Genomic DNA, 11,179 nt, shown 5'->3' on the forward strand with positions numbered 1-11,179 from the left:
TGCTTTAAATTGAAGCTAAGGGGATGGGAGGAACCCATGTATTATACTGCCTAGATTTTCAGGAATATCACAGAGACATAATTATCAAACATGGGGTGAAGGAGTCTGGTAATTGGAATTCTGCCTCCTGGCCTTGGCAGATGCAGATCTTAACTAAGTTCCATTTTTCAGAGACAGTCTTGGCAGTCTTTGTAAGCAGGGTATTCAGAGCCTGAGAAGTAGATAGCAAGCTCCCTACAACCCTGAGAACCAGACAGCAAACTTTGTGTAACCCTGAGTGAATTTCTTGGATGCCTTGCCAGGTGGTGCAGATGTGTGGCTACTGTGAAAAAAAATTTGCTTGTACCCTTTGCTTTATAAGTGTTGTTTGCACATTCAGTAAACTAAGACCTTGTTCAAAAAGCCTGTCTTGGTCACCATTCTTCGCCTCTCTGTCCCCACATTTCTACTCCCTCTTTCAGGTAGACCCTGTTTGACTAACCCGTCAAATGGGATGGGTCAATGGGGCTTTTCTAAGTCTGTGCCATGTCTTCTGTGGCTGTATTATGAATATAACTGCAATGAGCATGAGAACTGTGACACTTCACAATACCAATTTCATGTGCATGAAAAATCTAATGAATCCACAGCAATTCTGTCTTTTTATGAGAACTCTACATAATGTAGTCACTATGTGACCATGTTAATGTATGCTGTGTCACTGAACTCAACAGTAAAGTCACTTTGTATCACTTTGTACCTTATATCAAATAATCTTCAGTTGCATGTACTTGTGGTTTATGTGAAATTAATGATTATATAATAATATATTTTACCCTTTCAAACAAGTATAAACACCACCATTAAACATATTTTTTTTTCAGAAGAAAAAGATTTAAAAAATTAACTTTCAATTTGAAGATTGAATTAAAAGCAATCCAAAGAAAATTCCTAATGATTTATTACAGGAAATCTGATTCCAAAACCATGTACTATGTGAAAAACTCAGAATTCTCAATAGGATTATGAGGAAATTTTAGACACACACTTGTACAATGTGACTTCTGTACTTACCTGAAACTACAATAATTAAAAGGTATACAATATTAATGAAAGAATAACTGGATGCAGACAAAACCACAAAACCATAATCCCCTAAATATATTCAAGTTTTCATCAAATGACTTAAGGAAACAAATAGAATGTGAATTTGACCACTGTTACTTATGTATGTAGAAATTAAACAAACTCAGATTTCACAACTCACAAAAAAATAAATTCAGCATGACAGCCTAAACTGTTATATTATTGGTTTTCCAGCTACCATTATTTATTTCTCTTCCAAAAAGGAGAGGCCCCATGTTCTATACTTCTCTCTGTAAATTGAAGTGGTCAAAAAGTTGGGCTATTTCTCTGTGGCTCCTCAAGTCTTTTTCTGATTCCAAGAAACTCAGCCACAGCGATGTCCACATACAAAACAATGTTGAAGTATACTTTCATGTCAGCTTCCTGACATATAGGTGATAGCACAAGATGTGAAATCTGCTCTATCTATCTGCATAATGCATGCACACTTGAGAAACCTCTGCTGCTCAGCAGTTTCTTTTGTACCTGGAATTGAATTTTCCTGAAACACACAACTGTGGATGGTAGTAGTGGAAAGGTAAAGAGAATCTAATTAAATATTGCCAAAAGGTTGCTTCTGTCTCCTCTGTTCTACCAGTTTCTAAACAAAATGTAAAAATTATCACAGAAAGCTGTAGTTCGGAGGTAATTTTCAGGCTTTTATAAAACTTTCATTTTTTTTTCAAACTGTCCTGTTACTGCATATCAAATGCAATGTCAGGGCATGCACACTTAAAAAGGATATCATGAGCACCATCACCTCCTATTGCCAGGGTTGCAGCGCCCCCCCCCACCTCTCAAAGGGATCCTCATTAACATCACCCTGTGTACCAACAGAGCTGTAGTGTGGCTCATTGTATACTATTCCAGTATCAGCAGATCAGACTGAAAGCTCAGCCAACCTGCTTTGGCTGATATGGAGAGTAGACCAACTCTCATCATGGTATGGCTTGAGATCTCCTTCACAGTTACCACAGCTGCATCAGAGAAAGATCCAGAAAAGAAGTCTCAGGCTGCCACTTAATGGTGTTCCTGGTTACTAGGACTTCCTACAGTCCATCATTAGCTAAACCACCGAGTTCTGCCTCAGGTCAAGCAACAGCTCCTCTCCTGGGTAAACAGAGATCAAATGACTCAAAAGGCACAGGCCTATCACACCTGCCCTTCCACTCCAAGGTTAGAAAGGGAGATAGTCTAGTAAATTTGGACTTTGGAGAAATTCCTGCAGTCTATGAGAGCACTTATTTCTCTTCCAGGGCATAAGGCCAATTGTGTGCATATTTCATTACACACCAAATGTCCTTGAAATAATTTTCTTTTTCAAAATATAATTTATTTATTACAATTTATTCACTTTGTTTCCCAGCTGAGCCCCCACCCTCATCCCCACAATCCCACCTTCCCTCAGTCCCTCATCTCCTCCCATGCCCCTTCCCCAGTCCACTGATAAGGGAGGATCTCCTACCCTTCAATCTGACAGTAGCCTATCAGGTCTCATCAGGACTGTCTTTCCTAGTCTTCCTCTGTGGCCTGGTAAGGCTGCCCCACCTCATTGGGAGGTGATCAAAGAGCCAGCCACTGAGTTCATGTTAAAGACAGCCCCTGTTCCCCTTACTATGAGGCCCATTTGGAGACTGAGCTGCCATGGGTTCCATCTGTACAGGGTTTCTAGGATCCATGCATGGATCTTGGTTGGAGAATCAGTTTCAGAAAAGTCCCCTGAGCGCAGATATTTTTGCTTCTGTTGTTCTCTTTGTAGAGCTCCAGACCTTTCTAGGTCTTTCAATCTCCCCTTCTTTCACCAGATTCCCTGCAATCTGCCCAAAGTGGCTATGAGCCTCAGCATCTGCATTAATATCCTTCTGGGTAGAGTCTTTTAAAGGCCCTCTGTGGTAGGCTCCTGTCTTGTTCCTTGTTTTCACCTTCTTCCGTTGTCTATCCCATTTGCCTTTCTGAATGAGGATTGATCATCTTTCCCTGGGTCCTTTTCCTTGCCTAGCTTCTTTAGGTGTACAGATTTTAGTATGTTTATCCTATATTACATGTCTAATAACCACTTAAAAGTGAGTATATACCATGTGTATCTTTCTGCTTCTGGGATACCTCATAATTTCCTTGTTTTTAATTGCTGAGTAGTATTCCTTGTGTAAAAGTAACACTTTAACATCCAAAGCTCCCTCCTTAATAATTCCTCCACTTTCCACAGGTCTTTATAAACACCTGATTTTTCCAGCCTTATAGTTTGACCCTCAGGTTCCTCTGACCACAACCTCTACAACTTATAGAGTCTCCATCTTGGGCTCCTAACTGAATGTTTTGCAGGCATCAGGGAAGCAGAATGCAATCTGTTTCAGAAAAGTTAGTCTTCATGTCTTCAAGTTGACTTTCTTTCTTTACAGTAGTCACAATCTCAAGCAGGGGTATGTGTCTTGACATGCGTCCTTGTGGGCTCCCATTGCTGCCTATTTAACACATGCAAGATAAACTCAGTCTTGTGGCTTTGGTCAAGTGGTCAGGCACTTTTTAATCATTTGGTATTATCAGTTCTGTCCTGATCATTTTTGGATACTTCCATATTTTTATGGAGATTTTGGCTTAGAAACTTCTTTAAAAACCAATCCTAAATTCCTTAAGCTATCAATCTTCTTCTTCTGGGTCATCTGGGCTGAGTTAAAGATGAACTGAAGATACCTTACTGCTATTAATGACATGTTTATGGAGCTGAATAGATGGCTCAGTCCCTAGGCACACTGGCTGCTCTACCACATGACCTAGATTTGATGTCAGGCATCCAAGCCACAGATCACAATTGCCAGTAACTCTAATCACATGGAGGAGACACGATCTTCTGCCTCAGCTCATACATTGCATGCACTTGGGATACACAGCAATAAAATTTATGTACCTAAATTACATGAATTTTAATAAAAATAACATACATTAAGAAAACCTCTTTTACAATGTGGAGTCAAATATGCATGTGGGTTTTCACCATTTTCATAGCTGGTGCCCTAGGTGGCCAGAGGAATTCATCAGATACCCTAGACCTGGAAATATACATTATTCTCAGCCATCTGATGTGGGTTCTAGGAACCAAATTTGGGCATGCAAGAGGAGCAGAACTACTAACATTCTATCTCCCAAACATGTCATTACAATAGAGAGGATGAAGATGTTCCATTACTACTTTGGTCTCCTATCACTTGAAGGTTATGTATCCCTGCTAGATGGCTGCTGAAGGGCTCAATGGATTTCTTTCCCTCTGTGACTGGACTTTGGACAGTTTCCTATTTTCATTATTAACACAGGTCTCTTAATGTGAGTAAATGTAACAAGAATATTTATTAAAACCAATGTTCAGGAAGATTATATTAGAAACATTTCCATGCTTTGAGATATACTCTTTCATTTTAGGATCTTTTTGAGAGAGGATATCTCTACATAGCCATGGCTGTGTGAAATTCACTATGTAGACCACACTGGTCTAAAACTCAGATTGGGTTGCCAATGTCTCTCAGGTGCTGGTATTACAGGCATGCACCAGTAAGCTAAACTGAGACATATTTTTTAAATGACCTGTCTTTGAACTGCAAAACGAATGAAAAAAAATCCACTCATTTTCCAAATCAAAACCAGGACATTAATTAAAAAAGGAACCATCATTGTTTCAATGAACAGAAATACATCTTGAAATCCAATAGCAATAATTTAGTCTGTCAAATCCTTTCATATGTTCTCTTGTGTTATTTTTCTTAGCTTTGTGAATTTCATCCTTTAAAATGTTTGCACTCTGTTAGCATGTAAGTACCTGTGTGTGTGGCAGTGAGAGGACAGTGTATTGCAGACTATCATCTACATCTCCAATGTGGGTCCTAGAGATGAAACTCAGGCAATTATTTGGTTCAGGTGACCTCAATGGTCCTGACTTAGATTTACAAAGAATTTCTGTATACGCTGGTGTGAGAGTGTGCATATGCCATAGCTTAAATGTAGAAATAAGTGAAAATTTTGGAATAATATGAATCTCCCAGAGATTAATGTCATGTTATCAGGCTTAGCAGCAACCAACTTTACCCACTGAGACAATTCTTTGACACTCACTTGTAGTTCTCATATATGTTATGAACAAGTGTTTACTCCTAGGAATAAATCAATACATTCCAAAAAATAGAGCTCCAGATTATTTTCATTTACAAATAAAATTAATTCAAATCACCCTGATTTCCTCAATTATTACATGAAAATGTTTACAATGTGAAAAGACATTTTGTTTATGTAATATCTCAACTAATCTTATTTGAGCATCATGAAAACAGTTCTGTAGGGAACATTTGTGGTGTCCAAACATGGCAACTTGACCTCAGTCATCATATAAAGATAGACAAAGGAGACTGCACAAAGTTGTCTCCCAATTTCTACATATCTGTCATGACATAAAAACCCATAATTATGTTCCGCACACACATCAGAAGTGGTTTTGAAATTAATATTCTTGCTGTTACATTATCTAGAATCTTCATATATTTCCTATAGAATGCAGTACTTTAGATGAAATCATAAATGGATAATTAAGAGGAACATGCAGAATCATGGAACATCAAATTATATATTCATATCACAGCAAGCTATGTAGTGAGATATACAATTGATTGCTGATTATATCACTTCATTACATCTCTATGGTAGATGAAAATGCAAAACTTTCATTTACCATATTAAATACATTCATAGGGTGTCTCTTCAATATGATTCATTCACAATAATAAAACCTATAGAAATGTACAAAGGTTTCATCATACTAAATATATTCATAAGGTTTTCTCTCAAGTATGATTTATTTATGGTTTGAGGGTCAATGCATCATGCAAAGGCTTTAATACACTGTTTATAGTCTTAGAGTTTCTCTCCAATATGAAAACTTTCATGCCTTCGGAGATCACAGCAACGTGCAAAGGCTTTATCACATGGATTACATTATAGGCTTTCTCTCCAGTGTGTTCTTTTATGCTTTTGGAGACTATTGGGATGTGAAAAGGCTTTATCACATTGATTACATTTGTAGGGTTTTTCTCCAGTATGAATTATTTCATGCCTTTGGAGGTTACTGCAATGTGAAAATGCTTTGCCACATTGATTACATTCATAGGGTTTCTCTGCACTATGAATTCTTTTATGCTGCTGGAGATCACAACATCGTGCAAAGGCATTGATTACATTGATTACATATGTAGGCTTTCTCTCCAGTATGAATTCTTTCATGCCTTCGAAGGTCACTGGAATGTGCAATGACTTTACCACATTGACTACATTCATAGGATTTCTTAGCAGCATGAATTCTTTCATGCCTCTTGAGATCACAGCAATGTGCAAAGGCTTTATCACATTGATTACATTCATAGGGCTGCTTTCCAGTATGTGTTCTTTTATGACTTTGGAGACTACTGGGATGTGAAAAGGCTTTGCCACATTGGTTACATTCATAGGGCTTCTCTCCAGTATGAATTCTTTCATGTCTCTGGAGATCACAGCAATGAGAAAATGCTTTATCACACTGATTACATGCATAGGGTTCCTCTCCAGTATGTGTTCTTTTATGCTTTTGGAGACTACTGAGTTGTGAAAAGGCTTTACCACATTGATGACATTCATAGGGTTTCTCTCCACTATGAATTCTTTTATGGCTCTGGCAGTTACTGAGATCTGCAAAGGCTTTACCACATTGATTACATTCAAAGGGTTTCTCTCCAGTGTGTGTCCTTTTATGATTTTGGAGACTACTATGTCTTGAAAAGGCTTTTTCACACTGATTACATTTGTAGAGTTTCTTTCCATTCTGAATTCTTTCCTGTCTTTGAAGAGATTTATGACATGCAAAGGCTTTACCACACTGATTACATTCGTAGGGCTTCTCTCCAGTATGAATTCTTTCATGCCTCTGGAGATCACAGCAACGTTTAAACGCTTTACCACACTGATTACATTCATAGGGGATCTCACTAGTATGTGGTTTTTCATGGCTGCAAAGATAATTGGTATATGTGTAAGCTTTTTCACATTCATTACAGTGATTCATTACAGTGAATTAAGTTTACAATTTGATCTAAATGTAAAAAGGACTTACATCTTACTGTTTTATCACTTTGTTTACATTTATAATTTCCCCCTTGATTGTGGAAATTTTTCATTTTGAAGATACCTTTGAGGTAAGAAACATATTACATGGATTGCTTATAGCATCCTTTTTCTTTCTTTCCTCTTTTAAAGAGCATATTTTTATTAATTACAGTTTATTCACCTTGTATCCCAACTGTAGCTCCCTCCACCTGCCCCTAATACTCTCATCCCCCCTCCCTCTTCTCCACCCATGCTCCTCCACCAGTCCACTGGTAGGGGGGTACTTTTTCTATAAGTGTTTTTTCACATATTTGAAAAGAACTAGAACTCATCTATACAATAGTGACTGCATTCATAAATTTTCCTATAGTGGGAGTCACACTACATTTGGAAACTGAACTAGGATAAACACAACAATTTCCACAGGGCTAGTAATCTCTAATGTGATTTCTGTGGCTATATTCCCAATTAGTTTCAAAAACTAATTAAGTATAGTAGTTTAATTTATTAATTGTCCCCTGCTTTCATTAGTTTCTGTCATTAATAATGAATTAATACATGAATAATTATAAATTTAGTGTTGTCACTTTCATGGTTTCTGTTGTACATATGTATAGAATAGTTTAGAATGCAATAACCTATGATGGTGTGCATGTTAACTTCACTCAGGAAAAGTGGGCTTCGTTGGATCCATCCCAAAAGAATCTCTTCAAAGAAGTGATGCTGGAGACCTAAAGGAATCTCACTGCTATTGGGTAGATGGGGAATTTTCTTTAACTGTTTAAATAATAATCTGATTATTATTTATGATTATTATTTAATTATTATTAGTGATTATTAATAAATTAAATGTAAACTTGCATCACATTCATGAAGTCTATTCCAACTAAGGAATACTACATATTTTCTCCTTGTTCTGAGAGGTAAGTATGATTTTTCTTTTCATATCCTTATGGTCAAATGACTTGAGTAACAAATGGAAGATCCTCATATTCACAGTTTGTATTTTGTCTTCAAAGACATGTGCTATGGGAATCATTTTTCCTCCACAACAATTTTCTTGACTTTCATCCTTTCCATCTAACTAAACTTAGCAAGTTTACTTCACGTATTTGAGTCACATCAGCTTTTCTATGGAATATTTGCTCTTGAGTAGGTTTTGTACATAAAATTATCACCTATTTAATGAGCTTGCTTTTTCCAATATCTGAATTGTATAAGACTTAAGAGATTAGAATTTCTACGGAGCATCTGTAATGTGGATATGAGTAATGATTTTTATAGAGGAATTTGATTTAGAGACTTGTTGCTCTGGCAAAAGATCACATCCGAAGACCCTCTATGTCTATGTGATCTGGCTGGAATATAACAATACAATAATCCAGTAGACAGAGGCAAGAAGATCTACCTTCAGTGCCAGCCTGGTATAGAGCAATGTCCAGTAAAGAAAAGCTTAGTTTCAGGCATGGTGATACATGTGTTTAATCTCAAACAATGGGTGTAAAAATAGTTGGGAGAAGGAAGCACACATGTTTGAAAGCAATATCTAAGTGAGTGGCAGAAAAGGGGACAAATTCAGAAAAATATTTGACAGAATAGGATACATTCATCTCTCATGAAATAGAGAGGAAATGAAGCTCCTTAAGGGACACAGCATGGAGAGAGGAGGCAGTTTTTCTGGGACAGTAAAAGAAAGACAGGTTGGAGAGAACTAAGGTGAAGATCCAATGATCAGGAAAATAAGAGACTGAAGATTAGAAAAGACTGCTGGAGTTAGTTTGAGGCCAAACAAAGCAATTCAGAGGATGGGAGAAAAGCCAGATTTAATAAGTTAGCTAGGAAAGGAGTTTGAGCCAGAACAGCTGAACTGAATCAGCCATCTATGTGCTCAGAAAGAAAGGGTGTGCATATTAAGCAGTAATTCACAGAGGCTGAAAATCTTCTATGCTTAAGATAGATTGTATGGAACCTAGAAGCTGCCCTGCCCAGGTCTAGGGCAGCAGACAGGGGCAGTAGTCTTCAGATACAGCAATGACTACATGTGAATTAAAGTCCTTTTCACAGCAATATCTATTAAGCAAGTGTTTCATCATCTTCTTTCTTAGAGAAATGCCTTGAAAACATAAATCAGACACCTGACTGTGAGGAAAATGGGTTTGGGAGAATTTAATATTCCTTAATATACTTAAACTAGTGCTTTTTCTCTATTGTTTTTATTTAAAACTTCTAGGACACATTAAAATTTTTTTTCACAGGAATATTTATACCAGTTTCCACAAGAAAATTACCTTCCATGTCTTCTAAAATGTTGACAATGTTCTTCAGTATGGTCTTCCCAATTGTAGCCTAAAATATATACCAGAAAGTGTATGACATATTATTCAAAATTAGGCAAAATTTAAGTTACTATTTTCAGTGAATCTTAGAAACATGTGTGATTTATTCTTCCTCATTCCAATTGAAATTTCATAAGAGCATCAATAAGAAAAAACAAAAACAATAACAACAGATGTCCTCTTTTTCTTAATAGTGAAAGAAAATTCACTGTCTTACCTAGAGCTGTAAGGTGTTTGTAGGTCTCCAGCGTGACATCTTTGTAGAGACTCTTCTGGGAAGGATCTAGCAAAGCCCACTCTTCCGGAGTGAAATTAACATCTACTTCTTCATAGGTTATTGATTTCTAAAATATCCCATACGTGAGTATCACAGAAAGCATGGCAATGCATGCTGTATATGTATACTTAATAGACAATGTATTCCTATAATTCTAGTGCTTCTCTTACTTATCTCCTCACATAGACGTTGATGTAATGAATTGATGTAATTACCAAGTCATTTTAGAAGGAAACTAAATGATGAGGTTCACCTTGTCATCTCTGGACCCTTTGACTAAAATATAGCTTTTCAAAGGAAATGCCAATTAAAAGACATAAAGAGAGACAAGCAAATAGATGAACAGTACAGATGGCACATTACAGAAATGCTATGCTCAATTACTAACTACAAAAAATATGGGCAAGCAGGATGTATTGGCTCATGCCTTTAATGCTAGCACTCAGGCGGAGGTCTGTGTATCTCATTAAGATAGATGCCGGCCTTCCTTTCAAACAAGTTTCATGACTTCCAGAGGTACATTTAAGATCTGAATCCACTGCAAAAATCATTCAAATAAGAAAGATACAAAGAACTCAATGGTTTATATATTCACTACAGTTTTATATCTAACTTCCAGAAACCTGAAGTGTCCCAGGTTAAACTGTAACAGTAATAAAAACTTATTAAAAGGGAATGCGTGTTCAAACAGGTACAAATGGACAGATGAAATAAGCAACATAAGGCAGTTGAAGTGGCTCAGCAATGAAAAGCTCTTGTTGGTCCTGCAAATAATTGGGCTCAATTGCCAGTGTTTAAATGGAAGCTCACATCTATCCATTACTCCAAATTCAGGAGTTCTGAGACGATCTGCTGACTATTGGGAGGACCTGGTACAAAAGAGGTGCATATTCATACATACAGGCAAAATACTACCCATATTCGCCCGTTAAAACAAAACAAAACAAACAAAAGAGGCAAGAAGAATGTCACACACCTACAATCCAATGACTCAGAAATACAAGCAGTGTTAATGTGATGAATACATGACAACCTGAGAAACAAAATATACACTCCGACAAATATCAAAATTCAAGTGTGGATGTGAAGACCAGCAAAATAGAATATGCTTGACATGTACTAGACCCTATGTACCAGGCCCATCGGCCTACATATCGAAACAAAATGTGCATATTGGACTACATTTGATCCCAGTCCTCTGCAGCCAGAGGGAGGTAGACCTCTATGTGTGAAGCCTGGCTGAATTTCATACCTACATTCAGGACAGCCAACGCTACACAAAGAAACTTGGTCTTCAAAAACAACAAAATTAAACATGTAAAAACCTCAGGATACCAAAATAGCCTAG

General features: G+C 37.1%; 2 protein-coding genes across 2 annotated transcripts; both read right to left on the reverse strand.

The window, feature by feature from the left end:
* Positions 1 to 6,289: 6,289 nt before the first annotated feature.
* Positions 6,290 to 7,177, reverse strand: LOC132650610 (zinc finger protein 120-like). Its single transcript, XM_060375957.1, has 3 exons — positions 7,038 to 7,177; positions 6,524 to 6,881; positions 6,290 to 6,451 (listed from the first exon to the last, which is right to left on the reverse strand). Exons 1-3 carry the CDS (start codon positions 7,175 to 7,177, stop codon positions 6,290 to 6,292), a joined length of 660 nt encoding a protein of 219 aa, XP_060231940.1.
* A 2,325-nt stretch (positions 7,178 to 9,502) lies between these two features.
* LOC132650611 (zinc finger protein 431-like) lies at positions 9,503 to 10,974 on the reverse strand. The gene is made up of 3 exons (XM_060375958.1): positions 10,966 to 10,974; positions 9,772 to 9,898; positions 9,503 to 9,564 (listed from the first exon to the last, which is right to left on the reverse strand). Exons 1-3 carry the CDS (start codon positions 10,972 to 10,974, stop codon positions 9,503 to 9,505), a joined length of 198 nt encoding a protein of 65 aa, XP_060231941.1.
* Between the last annotated feature and the right edge of the window lie 205 nt (positions 10,975 to 11,179).

Source organism: Meriones unguiculatus (assembly GCF_030254825.1).
Source record: "Meriones unguiculatus strain TT.TT164.6M chromosome 13 unlocalized genomic scaffold, Bangor_MerUng_6.1 Chr13_unordered_Scaffold_28, whole genome shotgun sequence".
NCBI classification, from domain to species: Eukaryota; Metazoa; Chordata; class Mammalia; order Rodentia; family Muridae; genus Meriones; species Meriones unguiculatus.

What these genes read in the sequence shown, in the direction of transcription:
- LOC132650610 (XM_060375957.1), bottom strand. Translation starts at nt 7,177, where the DNA reads ATGAATCACTGTAATGAATGTGAAAAAGCTTACACATATACCAATTAT. An exon ending in CGTTGCTGTGATCTCCAGAG is followed by an intron (nt 6,882 to 7,037) that starts GCATGAAAGAAT and finishes TTCAAGACATAG; the next exon opens with TAGTCTCCAAAATCATAAAA. An exon ending in GTCTCCAAAGTCATAAAAGA is followed by an intron (nt 6,452 to 6,523) that starts ACACATACTGGA and finishes TGTGATCTCAAG; the next exon opens with AGGCATGAAAGAATTCATGC.
- LOC132650611 (XM_060375958.1), bottom strand. An exon ending in CAAACACCTTACAGCTCTAG is followed by an intron (nt 9,565 to 9,771) that starts GTAAGACAGTGA and finishes TATATATTTTAG; the next exon opens with GCTACAATTGGGAAGACCAT.